At 35.9% G+C, this 16,199-nt stretch overlaps 1 protein-coding gene across 2 annotated transcripts in view; it reads right to left on the reverse strand.

Annotated features, from left to right (window-relative positions):
- The window catches only part of DLC1 (DLC1 Rho GTPase activating protein), a 212,870-nt gene that overhangs the window by 147,640 nt on the left and 49,031 nt on the right, over positions 1-16,199 (reverse strand). For both annotated transcript variants that reach the window (XM_057376125.1, XM_057376126.1), the window contains exons 3-4: positions 14,433-14,582; positions 11,829-11,969 (exon numbers count right to left, since the gene is read on the reverse strand). In XM_057376125.1, the coding sequence (XP_057232108.1) occupies positions 11,829-11,969; positions 14,433-14,582 (291 nt within the window). The remainder of the gene's footprint in view (positions 1-11,828; positions 11,970-14,432; positions 14,583-16,199) is intronic.

Genomic DNA, 16,199 nt, shown 5'->3' on the forward strand with positions numbered 1-16,199 from the left:
GAGACATGAGAGAGAGTAAAAGACAGAGACAGAAAGTACAAGAGACAGGAAAAAGAAGAGCTCAGGAGGAAGAAAATTCCTTACAAGAGAGGTACATGTAAAGGACATAAACAAATGGTTTTCCATGATGTCACTCACAGCATGTCTGTGTCTGGAAAACTTGCAAAGGTTGACATGGATTTATTCCATTTCAGTAATGCAAACTATTCATGCCACGTTTTCAAATCATGTTCCAGAAGTAAAGGATACTGTGTACAAGGCATAAAAAAAGATAATTTTTTATTCCCCGCCAACAAACTAATTTGACCAAGCTGATAATTTAGGAATTGTCATTTCCTCCTTACTTTTCAGAATCCATTTGTTTTCCAGTTTCCTCCTGGTTTATAGTCTGTTCCCTCCCCCACCCCACTTCTTGATTTTTTCTTCTTTCATCTCTCACTCCCTTAAAGAAGCTGATGCAAGGTTTTTCCTTCTTTCTCTACGTGCATGCTTCTACTTTCCTGTGCTCTCCATCTACTGGCAGAAAGATTAAACTGTTGTCACTGATTTTCCAACTCAAAATACCATCTTCATTCCCTCGTTCTGTGCTCCTTTATTTGTCTTGGACTCAAGCCTGAAATTCTTTCTTAGATAAAACACAGGAAATTCTCACCAAAAGGGATATTTACATATTACATTGTTTCTTTCCTCTTTAATACAGCTTTTCTTTCTTGAGGTTTTGCATTTTCTCTCTTCAGCTAAATACACATTATTCCCYTCCCCCTCTCCTCCCGTCAAATCATACTTAAAATAACCACAACTGCAAGCAGAGACATGAATTTCTGCAGTCGGAATTCAATACTAGCAAGACTGACAGCATAAACAATGATTAGTGATGAACTCATCCCCCAGGGGCACTGGTCTTCCGTCCATGGCCGGGAAAACATCAAATACCTACGTTTGCACTAACTACCAATAYTCTACCTTGCTCAATTCACAGATAGACTTGTTGTCCAGCTGTCTTTTAGAATAGAAAAAAATTTAAATGCTCATAGAAATTAGCAAGGCTTTGGCTGCAAAATCATTCCAGTGATCTTACTGGGACTGATCTGGTGCAAGACAGGTGTGGAATATGCAGGAGGCAAAGTGTACTTTGGAGCAGGGTGGGTACAATTTGGTGTAACTGTAGTGAATTTAGGCAAGATGCAGAGCCAAAGTCAGAAAGGTGGAAAATGCAAAGAAGATAGAAGAGGAGAAAATGCAAAATAAAAAGAAAGAGAAAAAAGAAAGGAAAAACAAAAAAAGGAAAGAGACAAAAAAAAAAAGAACAAAGAAGAAACAGAAATAAAGACCACTTTAATGATTCAGGAGCATAGTTAAGTTAAAGTAAATAATAATTTTAAAATAAATCTGATCTTTCCTGTTTTTATATACACAATTATGCCAGAAGGGATTTAAATTTCATAACATCTTAACCTGGGCCAAAGTCCCATCAAGCACCAAACGTTTGGATATGAATAATAGAAGTTTACTTGAAAACAGTTTTACAGTAACACTACTTTATAATAAACAGAACAATTCCCATCTTGTCAAGACAACTTTTTTAATAGTAGTTTAAATGATCACTCGTAGTTATTATCACTTTGGAGATTAGCTCAGAACATACTCAAAGCAGTTGGTTTTTCAGTAATTTTATGGCAGATCAGACATGATTGCTGTACTTGAAATCATTGTGCATCTCACCTGCTTCACATGGCACTACTGCATGGGGCAGCTGGGTGGTTTGAACCCCTCCTTGAATCCCACAAAGGAGGACACAGAAAGCAATTTCACCCCTGAACCTAAGCATTACCTTGCAAATGTACTCCTGAAATGACACCATTTTTCCCATCTTCAAAACACTCTGATCTTTCCCATCTCCTGAATTGCTGAGGGATAAGGTAAAGGCTCTCAGTCACCAGATGATCTTCAATCTATGCTATTCAGTTTGACTGCTTCTCCCCYAGTGATCTAATCCCACAGAGATGTAAAAAGCACTCACAAAGTCTGATAGAGCTACCATGGATTTCTTCATAGAGCTGAAGATGTCCTTGGCAAATTACATGTTAACAAACAATTCAGCTTCTAACAAAGCTTGTCCTAGCTGAAAGTCTTGTGCAAAGCTGTTGGGCTGTATAAAGCAGCCTTTTGTTACCTACTGGTYTGCTGTCAAAAAAGTTCATTTTTTCATCTCTTTGAAGCCCCTTATCCCAAGTTCCCACTAAATCTGCAACCTAGCTTTGTGCAGCAAGTCCCCAACCTCTCTTCCTTTCCACCCCTTTATACYGTCCAGTAAAGTGATCTGACCCTACTGACCCTTTCTGAAAGTCTGCTCCTGGTGATTTTTAAGGTATCTTGAATTATTACTGAACAGGATGGAAACAGCCACAAATAYATGAATATGTCTTGTTCTATGGTGTTTGTTAAAGGCTTTCACACAGAATATTTTTTTCCTCATTTCAGCACAGATCTTCAACACCGTTTTAAGGAATTGCATCATTAAAATACTTGTGCCAGTCTGCCTGTAGTGTAAGTACATTACCATTACATTACCCCCACCATATCTTCCAATTATTTCCTTTTAAAGAGGCAAAATTCTAAAAATTGCGAGATGCACAGATGTAATAACAGATACAATATATCTCAGCACAATTTTAACAGGAGATTTCAGATTCCTTCTTTTCAACAGTTTCCCAGAAATGTCTGGCATTTACTTGCTGTGAAAGGCTCTATCAGGCATGAAACAGAGAAGGCATGTGTCACTAGAAGAAGCTATATTGAGACAAAACTCAGTGCAAGAGAAACAGCTTCCATATAAGATAAATAGCCCATGTAAGGGCTTCTATGTACAGTGTCAGCAGTTCAGAGCATGTCTGTGGTTGTACTGGATCCATGTAGACTTTCCTCTCCCCAAACCTGCATAGATTAGAGGATGTGTGCAAAAACGTGGAAATCCCAATGACAAACTGTGATTTTTGAGTAAAATACAACTGCTGCATTAGGACTTCATCACAGACTGAAGAAAGAGAGTGATGATAACGTGCACGAGCTTCCATCTGCTCTTTTGATGGGTTAAACTTTTCCCCGGAAAAATGCCTAAGCATTTTTTGGCACCAATTWACTTTTAACTTCCAAAATATCAGTACTTTTCACAGATTTAACCTTTAAAAAAGATTGTCCCTTGGTTTTAAGAAGTACTGATTACTTCCTGTACACCTCACCTTTCCAATCACCATCTCCACAGTGATCGCTTTTGCAAGTGTTGGCTGATACCAAAAATGATGCAATTCCATTTAGATGTACACACCTCTGCCTTGTCAAGATTTAAACAACAAATTATTAATAAAGCTTTTCAGTTTTAATTGGTTCTGTTTTTCTTCAGAGAAATAAATTCTTAATGCCACTGACGTTATGAAGGAGCTTACATATGTTGCAGCCATGTTGCACTCACAAGCCTCTAGCTGAAAATGCTTTAACAATTTTGCCCATCTTTGCATATGCATGTAACATGAATACCATACTCAATCTCAGAACTGCAATTCTTCAATGCAGAAATGCACTTTATAGACTACATAACTGACAGGGAAAATTTGCAAAGCATTTTAATAAAAGAACCCAGTGATATAAATGTCATGTAAGCTTTTCTTGGCAGGTGCTGAAAAATAGTTAAAATTTCATACTGACATACAGTTAAACATATTTAAGCAACTTCAGGAAAAAAAGGGAAACTTGGTAGGGATTCAACTCAATCCATATGGAAGACCACAGAAGACAGACTTGAATAAAACTTATGAGGCAATGAAACTGGACAACAAACAGGAACATTTCACGCAGTCTCTGACATTCAGAACATGTTATCATGGAAAGCAAACCCTAGAAAACTCTCAAAAATTTAGGCTTGACCAACTTCATATCAGAGTTGCTTAACTAAAATAAAAAAGTTGATATCCTGACATGCTATCAAACCTAYCATGTCTAGAGAAACTGAGCCTTCTACTGTTGATTTCCCAAGAGGAGATCTACTGATGCAAAATAATTCAAAATTTTTTCAAAGTGTAAATACATCTAAGTTTACACACAGCATAATTTTGTTTTCTTCCTTCCCAGGTTTATATCTAATATAGTGGGCTGAATCCCTGTCCTCAACACAGCTAGTCTGCAAAATCAGACTATGTATGATAAAACAGARTATTCCATAGTGTTAATGCAGGACCATGTAAAATTTGCTATTTGTTATGCTTTGAAAATCCTTTAGGTGCTTTCTCTTAAACCAAGGGACTATCAATGTCCACCATTACCATCACCATAATATTTAAGCTAACACTTTAACCTAATGGTTATAAAATTCTTTTAGAAGCAATTTGCTTCTAATTTTCACCTGCAAGATTCCTGTATATGAGACAGTATAGGCATAACAAACCACTGGAAGAAGAAAAGGCTGCCAGGAGCTCTATCTGGCAGTGTGTCATCATGAGAAACATCTATTTGCTTGAAAGGGATGCAAATGACTAAACAGGTTATTTTATCCATACATAGTAGATAAAACAACCTTTCCCCCCACTTAATGTATGTGTATTTCTTTCCTTTCCCAATACAAACATTGCTTTGGCAACAGCATTTAAGTCAATATGTGACTTAGAAATTTTCACTAACAGTTTTTTCTTCAGTCAAAGCATTTTGTTATCAAAGTTACGTGTCATTTATAAATACAAACTAAAAATAAGCTAGAAACTAATTAGAATTAATTTATGCATAGCAATATTTTTATTAGATATGTAGATCAGTCAAACACAAGTCAGTAATCTGTCACATACATCTTCATTAATACCATTTTTCAAATGAAAAAGAGTGAACTATGCTATTTAGAATAAGAAAGAGTGATCACAAATGCATTTTGAAATACTTAAGTAGTATTATTTATTTAAATCTTTAATTAAAAGTTATCTTTCTTGTTAAAAATAGTGGTAACTTCACCTAAAAGTTATACTTAAACTTCAGAATTTTTCCTAAAAKTTTATACTAATTTCTAGCTTGTTCCTAGAACAAGATTCAGCTATTGTCTAGGTAATCCTGGGACGCATAGCAATAAATCAGAGGGAGAATTAGAAATTGCTGAAATGAGGTTCTTCAGCTTCAGAAGTCATTAGTTTTGTAAAAGTACTGAAATCCAAGAGAAATGTTCTAAGTAATTAATTCTGTATTATGTATGTCTTTTTCAGAATATCTCTATTCATAAGGTAAATGCAAAATGTGCTTTTATTGCTCTAGATTCACAATAATTTAAAGTATGAGCCTGAACTCTTGTATTTCATGTTCTAGCTCTCATGATGTTCCTGTGTAGCAGAGACCTTCTTTGCTGAAATTCAGCCTATGATCATGTTTGTGCAGAAACTTGGCTTGTTTTTTTTAGATCATAGTACYCAGCAGGACTAAAGCCACAATGTCATCTCACTGGGACGTTGTGGCAGTCAAATAATTAACAGATAGAATGGATTACCTTGACTTTTTTAATACCGTGCCCTTGTAATTCTTCTGAGCATCACACAGTTATTTCAAACTGTGACTGCCATCAACATCATGATCCTGAATGCAAACTTGGTTACCCTGTGGTGAGTGTCTAAAATAGAATCATAAAGTCATTTGGTTTGGAAAAGTCCTCTCAGACTCTTGAGTCAAACTGTTAACCCAGCRCTGCCAAGTCCACCACTAAACCATGTCCCAAAGTGCCACACCCACAAAAACATCTCCAGGGACAGTGACTCAGCCTCTTCACTGGGCAGCCTGTTCCAGTGCTTGACAACACTTTAGAGGAAGAAATTTTTCTAATATCCAGTCTAAACCATTACTTATTAATTGATGGCATATGAAATAAAATCCTCTGATTATAATCATAATAGGTAAAATGGAAGTTTCGCTCTTGTTGGGAAACGTCACTTGTGATTTTTCTGTAAGTTTTTTGTATTTGCTATTTTGTATGTATTTATTRGTCACTGGAAGATGTCCCAGCTCATGTCACGGTTTTGGATCTAGATGACTYTAAGGTCCCTTCCAACTCTAACCATTCTATTATTCCTTTAAGACACCAGGCATTAGGGGGAGCATCCTGTGTCCTTATGGCTATTCATTCTGATCATCAAACCTTTTAACTGGGGCATAATGCCTTAATTCTGCAAAAACATATCTGTATCCACGTGCGTGATGTCCCCTGTGCAATGTTTCTCATCTAAAAGAGCAAGACACCAGGTGGCAGCATACAGTGAAAAAAAATGTACTTGACATTACTAACAGCAGAATTAGTGATGTTACTGTCGAAGAGGCCACAAACCTTTACTTCGCTTTGTAAAAAAATATTATCGTAGGCAATCAGATGGATACAGTATTGAAGACAGTATCAGCAACTCCACAGGAGGAGGAAAATGTGAGAAAAAATACAGTATATAAGCATGGCTGCTACAAAAAYGTTTCAAGAAGACACAGAAATGTAAATGTACAACTTGACATCTTGGAAAGTCTCAGAAGTYATCATGCTCAGTACTTCAGAAGCTGGGTATTTATTTAGATTCCCAATATTTTGTTGGGATTGAATTTGGAACTGAAAGCAGACAGCCTAATACATGCATTTCCTGGGTCCTGCTGTAGCTGCATAAAATTGCCAACACTTCATTACACTGTGAATTTACATTGGTCACTCTGGATTCAATAYTGAGGGACAGAAAAAGAGAGAGACTGTCCCTGATCAAGGCAAAAGTGACACCCGTCAAAGATGTCATAACTGGATTCAGTGTTTTTGGTTCAAATTGTAGGAGTAGCTTACTGTCAAACAAACAGCTCACCTTTTAAGATTTATGGTTTAAAAACTCCACAGACCAAAAAGCTCTGACATTTCATTTGAAAAATATGTGAGCTTAGAGTTAAGATAGAAAGAGATACTTAAAACAGAATACAGATTCCTTTGGGGAACAAGAAGGAGTCAAARAAAATTTTTGAGAAGTCCAAATAGCAAATACAGGATAATCCTGCTGTTTTCTTATACATGATTGACAAATGTAACTTCATGGTAATTTGCTTTTTGTAGGGTAAAATTTACTGCTAGAATTCAAATGAAATTGAGGCTGTGTGAAAAGTTAGTTTCATAATTAATTCCCTTATCTTGTTTTCTAAAACACTGTCTTTTAAACACAGATATGAAAGACAATACTAAATTTATCAGCTTGATCGGGTCCTGGGAAGAGGTTTTTTTATTTTTCATTTTGTATTTGTAAAAATCATAGTTTTAAAGAAATAGTATTTGAATTAATGTTGTGTAGTAAGATCTTTCTCCCTGATGCTTACCAGAATAAATTTCAGTTTTGCCTGAATGAGTAAACTAAGAATTCAAGGAATATTTTAAAGGCAGCAAAATTTAGAAAAAGTTATGTGAGGACTTTGATAAATAAGCAAATATAACATAAAAGTGTGATTCAGAGATGAAAATCTATCATCTTCAAATTGTATGACCCACTGCTAAAGATCCATCACACAAATGCATTRACATATTTTGTATGTGTTTGCACACCTCATAGTTTGTTGAATTAACTGTAAAACGTAATGAGTAGGAAATGTACTCATTTCAAACCCTTGAAATAATTCTAATATTCTCCTTCATCAATATTTGATTCTGAAATAAAGGTTTCCTTGTACTTAGAATAAATTTTAGCTTCTTTCATAATTAAAAAAATGGTATAAAGTAGCAAGAAACTTGAACTTTCTTAATCTACAAATCTCAAAATTATTTTTCACAAAATCATTTGTCTTTCTTTAAAATGCTCAGATTTTAAAGTAGAATAGGAATCAAAAGCCTATGTGAAAGGCTAAATTATTTTAGTGCATATACGTGAAAAGTTTYCAAATCTGTCATCTAGATAATACAAGTTTTTGTCCCAATCCRATAACTAGATTTTGTGAAAGTGGACTCCAAGCTCATCCAAGGCTTTCAGTGATACCAGCAGCCATGCCTGAAGCCCATTCCAGTGCTCAGCCAGACTAGGTAATTTTATATGTGCAGGCATAACTGATGTCTTAAACCACTTTGAGAACTGAATGCATCTTAAATGAGTCATTACAGCTAATCTGAAAAACAATCTGCTCCTAGGAACCAGCCATTCCGATGGTAATAGATGCCWGATTACCTTTGTACAGTGTGATTAAGGCTAATTTGGACACTGTYGAAGCAGGAGGGATAAGACTGCCAAGACAAGGAGTAGAAAATAATCATAGCTGCGGTTTTTTTTTCACCTGAACAGAAAATAAACAGGCATTGCAGAGCAGATGTTCAAGGACAAAATTTTGGCCACAACTTTTAGGCCCTAATTGCTGTTGTCTTTTAGCCAATTTTTTGTACAAAGGAAATAAAAAAAAAAACCCTCAAACCCAATGATAATTGATTCAAGTTTTCCTTTATAGGTTAGCTTTTAATTGAGCATTGAAGAAGGGTATGGTAACTTACCTTCAGTACCTAACAGTACTTATTTTAAGTACTGTAGTCACATATTGTTTCTATAATAATCATACCAAATTAGAAAAGAAATTATTTCTGGTCTTTATATAAGTGTCCAGAAGTATAACATTGGTTTGTAGAAGACAATGACATGTAGAATATTTACATTCCTTTCTCTCCAAATCCARACAAGACACTCCCTTTTTCCAGTGTTTCTCATGACTGCTGGGGCAAAAGCCTGTTGATTCCTTATTTTTTAAGCTGATTTCAACTCTCATGTGATTAATGCTTGCCAAGCATATATCCTCAAAGTGTTAATATACAAAAATCTTTGTCTATTTTGGAGACTGAGTAATAAAGCTCCAGAGGTGGGGCACATAAGGGTGTGCTAATTATAGAAGCATGATTTTTTTTTTATTCTAAAAATAAGTAATGTAAGGATGCCAAAACCATTYTTTACTATTCCATCCTAAATGTATGTGGGGAATGTATCTGTTCAATCACATCAATCCTTATTTTTGCATGGATTGTTCATATATGCACCTTTCCAAACCCATACAGTTTGAGGTCCAAGCACCCTAGTGATCACATGATGCTATTTCACCCTGACCATGAGATACAACAGTAGCATCCTAAATTTAGGATAAAGGTTATTCAGCTGAATGCTTCTCATAATCCCAAAATACCAAGTGCATCTGCATATCAAAGGCCTTCATGCTGYGCCCTGCAGAATCACAGAAAAGCCTTTCCACAATGCTCTGTGGAGAATCCTGTTCTTCCCTGTCATTCCTGTATTCCATAAGGAGTACTCTGTGTGTGTGTGTGCAGACATGTTTATGCTCATATATGTGGGGGTATGTCCTGTACACAGGCATTTGCACTGACAAGAATGGATTTGACTATCCAGAAGTGAAATTTAATGAAATATTAAATAACTTGAGCATGAAAATATACACACATAACCTTAATTTTATTTAAAATAATATCTATTATTAATTTGCAGTGAAAATTCTAATTCATACTGAATTTTAAATATAATTCTTCTTTAACATTTGATAAAATCTACTCATTAAAATTTAAAATGTCCTGCTTTCTATAAACTAAGGAGTGAATAATTTAAACTAGGGTTATCAAGCCATATTATGCTTATGGATATTCCAACACATTGTGACACTGTTTGAAATATTTTGTTTAAATCCGTATAAAGCTGAATGAACATGAATAGACAAAGTTTGTCTGTACAAATTTTGTACCTGTGAGCTATATCCTGTGTAGCTAATAACTTTTACGAGCTCTTTATTACAAACTAGATCTGAACTTACGTTTCCCTGACCTGCCTTAGTATTCCCACTCCCCAGGTCTGCACATGATGTGGAGTTTTAGCTTTACTGTCTGATTTTGATGCGGTCAACAGTTGGCTACAGTTTGTTTTAAAATACCACATATCATTCCATAATATAACTGATTGCCCTTGTGCTCCTGTTTACATACTATTAATAAACACAACAAAAGAAGTTGTCCTTGGAGACTAAGCATCTGGAATCCTTGAAGATCTGCAGTTGCAAACTCCAAAAAGGGAGTTTGAAAYAGTCCATTGTCGTTAAAATGTAACTCACTAAGTTTCAAGTGCAGCATAATTTTATCCCTATAGCTAGTCTGACCAAAAAACCCCGACCCAGTAAAACCCAAATCAAAAATAGAAAAACAAAACCAAAAAAAACCAGTCCCCAAACCTACAAAAACTACAGTCTCCTTAATAAACAGAACAAAACATTTATGGATTTTCAGAGGAGATTGTGACATGGATTGCTGTAGGGTGTGAGGAGTTGCAGCCTGCAGAACTGTAGTACAGAGTTATGTTTGGAGAAAACTAAACTTCACTTATAAAAAAATTATTAAATTATATAACAAAATAACATTTGCATATATGTTCAGCATGATATATTCATTACAGCAAAAGTCAAATAAATACTTGCTGGAACTGAATTAACACATAATATCTAACTCACAGTTAGACCCACACTTCTGCAAAGCCAGGTGTTAAGAGTTCCCCAAATATTAGCAGAGAAGCCTAAATTTAAAWGGGATGTTTAATACCTTAAAAAGTGAAAAAGTGTCTGGGTGCTTCTCAGGATCTGGTAAAATGGGATATCACCTTCTAGAATAATATATGTACTTATATGAGAATTTGTGCTGCTATGTATGTAGTGACAGAGTGCAGAACTCTCTATTTGCTATAGTTATGCACTGATGATAAATTACAAGTGAATTTATTTTTGTACAAGTGAACAATCCCAAATGTAAATGTTTATTAGAACTTCTGTTAGCCATGATCAAAGGCATTAGTTAACTTGCTATTATTGCAGTGCACTAAATGACAGGTGGCCTCTATTTTACTTTTTATAGACTTGTTCTAAACATGTATTTATGCTAACTACACTTTTTATTCTAATACTTTATCCCAGATTTTCTGCTGGTCTGGTTACCAAAAGCATTCCAATATGTGAACACATGGAACAGGACTTATGCTGACTKTTCAGCATAGGCGAAGCTTAGAAGAGTCAAGATTTCTGTGCTTCTTGGGGCAGAGAAAACAGCAAGTTCAAGAGGGAACAGACAATATGTCCTGAGTTTCTAGGACATCCAAGCATTCTGCACACATTGATGGCTGAAGCAGTATGAAGAACAATTTTTCAAAAGATGAAAAGATGCAAAAGAAAGAACCATACTTTTCATAGTTATGCGTATCTATGAATGGATATAGAAGGAGTCTCCTTGCCRTATCTGAGCTCTCAGGCCAGCCCTTCTTCACCACCTAGCATTCACTAGGGCCTGAAGAAAACTCTGCTTGCTCAGAGKCTCCCCTCTGATCCTAAGCATCTAGAACCACTGGCCAAATTTTACCTTAGAATGACATTCTCACTTCAGTAGAGCAGTAGATACCTTCAAGAGGACTAGGATGACTGGGTTTGGACAGCATAAATCAGCCACGTTTTTTCTCTGGCTGCATCCTTCATGAGATTTAGGAGTGTTCCAAGTGATAACAYTTTATGAAAACTACCTTCCTAAACAGCATAGCTCCTTTATATTATTTTCTCATATAAAAATTTAGCTTATTGCAATCATCAGCTATTAATAGTGTATTTTAAAATGTGAAACTTTCAATATTGTTTGCCACTCAGCTGGTCCTTTGAGACAACTTGCATATTTTTCCTCAGTGTCACACACATTCTGCTGTACAATACAAGTAATGAATGGTACTATATTTCTTTATTTCACTTCCAGTCTGGAATCACGAGAGAATTTTTTAAAAAAATATAACCTTTGTACTCACCCCAGCCTTTGGTTTAGCTCCAGAGCTGGCTATGGAAGAGGAAGATGCTAGGTCAGGAGCGTGGATATTAGAAGACAAGTTTGTTTGGGAGTGATTTACTGAAGCAACATCCATTCCACTTTCAGAACCAGATTCAACATCCTGCAGAAAATTATAGAAAGTTTCTTTAGTAAACGTGAATGTGAAATAAAAACACAGTTCTGCTAAATAATGGAAATATTTAGGCAAGCTCACTTAARTACATATGTTTTCTGTCCTTTTCAATATGGTGATTGGCATTAGCTACCGTTCTGAAACTATACATCACTACTAACATGAAACGATAGAATGCAAGGTAAGAAAAAACAGTTTGGGGCTGCAGAAGTTTGGCATTTTTCTCTGATATTCAGTATTTCCTGTGTGCTCCCACCTTCTGTCTCTGCAGCACTGCAAGCAGTGAACATCTGTAAAACATTACACAGATGAAATGACATCACCATCCTGCAGTTTATACAATTCAGACGTACAGCTCCTCAGTTGCTTTGAATCAGCAGACACTTATCAGCCAAATAGTATTTCTGGTTAAAATGCCCTTGCTTTTAATGACACTGATTACATTCATCCTTTTGAGAATAAAAATAAATATATAGTATGTTTTATTGTTGAGGAAGTAAAAATTTAGGGCATGCTTGATTYACTGCATAGAGTGAGGGCAGGGGATTATGCTGTATGCAGATAAATTGTGACACATGTCTGGCAAAGACCTAGCTATGTGTAGAACTAACCATGTACTGTCAGGATTATTAGYTGAGGTGCAGCCTCGATGAATACAGCCACACAGTATGTAAAAAAAACCCATGAACTATTAATCCCAGAAAACTTTGTGCAGACAAAGCCTGTTTCCTGATGCTAGCTTCCTCGAATACATGAGATATGTGGCAGAGACATCTCAGGGGCTCTGCTCCTGAGCTGAAAAGGTACAGCAAGCTTTGGTTCATTAATTCTAGTTAAGTCTCTGGTCTGCCAAGCCAAAGCTACCATTTAGACAGGTGCTTCTATGTCATGGATGATAGTTTGTGGAGTTTGAAAGGGGTTAGAAATCAGGGACAAAGCTGCACTCTAGGTAGGCCCATGTGTTTGAGTCCTCTGCAATGTGAAGCACTGGAAAATGCAGCAGAGCCTTGGAATGGCCTCTGTAGCAGTCAGTCTGGCTACAGCTGTTCTCACAAGTTTCTGGTTAGCAGAGTTATGTAGTCACAGTGCAGCACCATAYTCCCTGCCCTATTACTCAGGTTTTTACATTATTTTCTAATAATTTCTTACTGTAAAATAAATACAAGCCTGAACTCCATATCTATATATCTCGAAAATCAGATCTTTTAATCTTCTGGTCCATAACAATCACAGGTTCAAAAATTCCTAGGAAATCAGTGTCCAGAATAGCTCATACACCATGTTTGATGCAACCTGTCTTTCTGCAGGGCTGCTTTGAAGCATGGAAACAGGTACCACCTCTGATKATCATGCAGACTTACTTGTACACTTTGCCTCCACTCGTTTTATTACTGTAAGAAATTAGCTAAAATGCTGGCATGGATTGGTGAGATACAGAGGGCAGATTAACATTGCAGTTCAGGTTTCCTGCGTCATCAAAGTTTAGGGAGATACTGTGAGAGCATTGATACCCAGGGGGAAAATGTTTAACTGTTAAAAGTGAAATTATGTGATGTCCTTTAAAAATGATAAATTACATAATTTTCAGCTGATCAAACCCACTGAAGCTTAAACAGAGCTTTTCTCACCTACAGACCACTCATTTAGCAAAAATGAAGCCTGGCTTTCAAAGGAAAAACTTCTCATTATTTAAAAGAAAATAGCACTAATAAAAAGAAATAACCTGAACGTTAGTCAAGAGATCTTGGGCCAGTATTACTCAGGTTTCTTGAGTTGAAAAACAGCTGCAGCACATGTGGGTGAAATCAACAGGAAGCTTGCACAGAAATACCTTAGATCAGCCATTTCATGCTCTTCAGAGTGAAGTGTGTAAACACTTTACAGAAAAAAAGAATGCATCAGTCATATCTGTGAGCTCTCCCATCTCCTTTTGGATTACTGTCAGCAAAGAAGGATCCATTTAAACAAGTTTAAAAAAAAAAACCCCTAAAATAAATAATTTGAGTTCTGCCTAGAATCTTACTTTGAATGACAGAGGTTTTGTGTCTCCCACTAGCAGAATAAAAGACTTGCTTTCAGTTCTATGTTATGTCAAATGACACATAATCATGTTCTGAGACTGGTATGACCCTGAGTCTGTGCTGACTCTGCATTTACAGTAAGTCCTAATCAGAGAGTCAGACATTTTCTGAATCTTCTTAATCTCCCTTTGTTTCATTGGGGAGTTCTGAAGCTCTCATTTATGAAATGATGCAGAAAGGAAATAACAGATGGCAATAATACTGCCTTCAAAACATGTTTATATACAAAAAAAATACAAGTAAAATTCTTTTCAAAAGGTGCTTTAGTTCTAAACCAAGAACCTGAAAAATATGAGGAGTGAAAGAAAAAAGGTGTAAAAGAAAAGATTCTACTTAGAATAATAAGAAAAAATTGAGCAAACTGGCTTACGGGTATGTGCCTCCGTTTGTGTGTCGGGGTGCTGGATGGGGAGGAGCCTGCACTGAGAGCATTTTCAATATCTTGGTCAAGCTGGTCCAGTTTCATAATTAACAGCACCATTGAATCCAGTCGTGAACGATCCCGATCTTCTGTAATTTCCTATGGAATAGAAAACAAAACTGATAAATATGAAAAGGTATTAGTTAGAAAGAATTAAATTATGAAAGCTCTCTCTCTCTCTTTTTTTTTTTAATACTGCTTTTTGCAACCAGTTTACTGAGTATTGTTGTACTCCTGGGAAAATATTTTATATTAGCATTTAATATACTTCCATGATAGCAATTAAATTTTTTTAAAAGCAAAATTGCTTGGATTAAGTGCATCGTTACTTTGATGCACATACTTTTAAACCAGCTACTGATTCTAAACATTTCTCAAAATATTCACCCCCAAGTTAATTAATTTGATTGTACAAATGCAAATGGTGAAGGTTAATCTGTGATGAAAATGGGAGAGAAATTCGAAGAGGCCATTTTCTAGCTGAGGTTTGCCACAATTACTTTTCTTTGTGTTTTGTCAATTTGTAGCAGAATTTTTTGTCTTAGCTGGAAATTCTTGGTACACGAGGTATATCAGGGTAATAGTGAACACAGCATCATAGATCCTCTGACTGGAAAGAGAGAGGGATGAGGGGTGTTCATATCACAGCCTCAAACACAGAGTTTATGCTGCTAATTTCCCTGTGCTCTGTAGAAAATGGAGACAGAGAAGACGCTCAAAAACACAACTCAAAGCAAGATCTTCAGTTAGATGGACTAAATAATGCACTCAAGATATTCCCTTTCTCTTTTACATAGAGACTTAAAACAAAGGTTAACTAACTAGCCTGCCTCAAAATTCAGGAACATGAAAACCCCTGCTGGTTCCTGTATGGATTTTCACAACAGGAAGTTAGAAAATAGGAAGTTCCATTAACTCATTTAAAATAATATTTTATGAATCCTTCTCAAGAAATGGATGCAAAGCTATTACATCATTGTGCCCAAGAAGGAGGCATATATATGTTAAATGTTATATAAATGTTATAATTTGCCTTTTTTTAATAGTCACTAAATTGGCTGTGCAGAGACTTCTCTTTTTAGGATTCCACCTTGTTAGGATTTCCATAGACTGCGTCAAAGACATCGTAAAACACAAATTAAATGGTTCCTGCTAGAATGAAAAGATATGTATAGATAAAATAATCATATAAACCACAATCAACATGATCTTTAGGTGAAGACAGAGGTGAAGGTTACTTAACTAAATCTTAGGAAAGCAGARATACAAATCTGTCAGTCCACAACAGAGTTATAAACAGTGTACAACGGAAAGGTCAAACCCAGGGAAACTGTATTTCATTTTGTATTGCAAATTGATATTTTGCATTAGGTTGCTTAAAAAGCTGCTGAATTTGCAGGATGCCCTGATGAATTTGAACTGAGTTTAGCGTGATTGTGAGAGAATATCACCTCAAAATATCTTAGAGATCAATGAAACAGGTTAAGTTTCACTTTCTTTCAAATTGAAAATACGTTGTCACAAATGATTCATTGCCACTCCATGGATCTTCATTTTAACTGATGTTAAATTGACAACCGAGGTTTACAAACACCAGAACAATTATTATATCTAATCTGCATGGGTTCAGAAAGCCCAGAGGTGCAGCTGAGTGTCTGCTAACAGAGTAGACATGACYTCCTTTGTGGCAGGGACCGTGTTCACTATGGTGAACAA

The sequence above is a fragment of the Malurus melanocephalus genome, unplaced genomic scaffold (assembly GCF_030028575.1).
Source record: "Malurus melanocephalus ecotype Western Australia unplaced genomic scaffold, MMel_1.1 scaffold_270, whole genome shotgun sequence".
NCBI lineage: Eukaryota > Metazoa > Chordata > Aves > Passeriformes > Maluridae > Malurus > Malurus melanocephalus.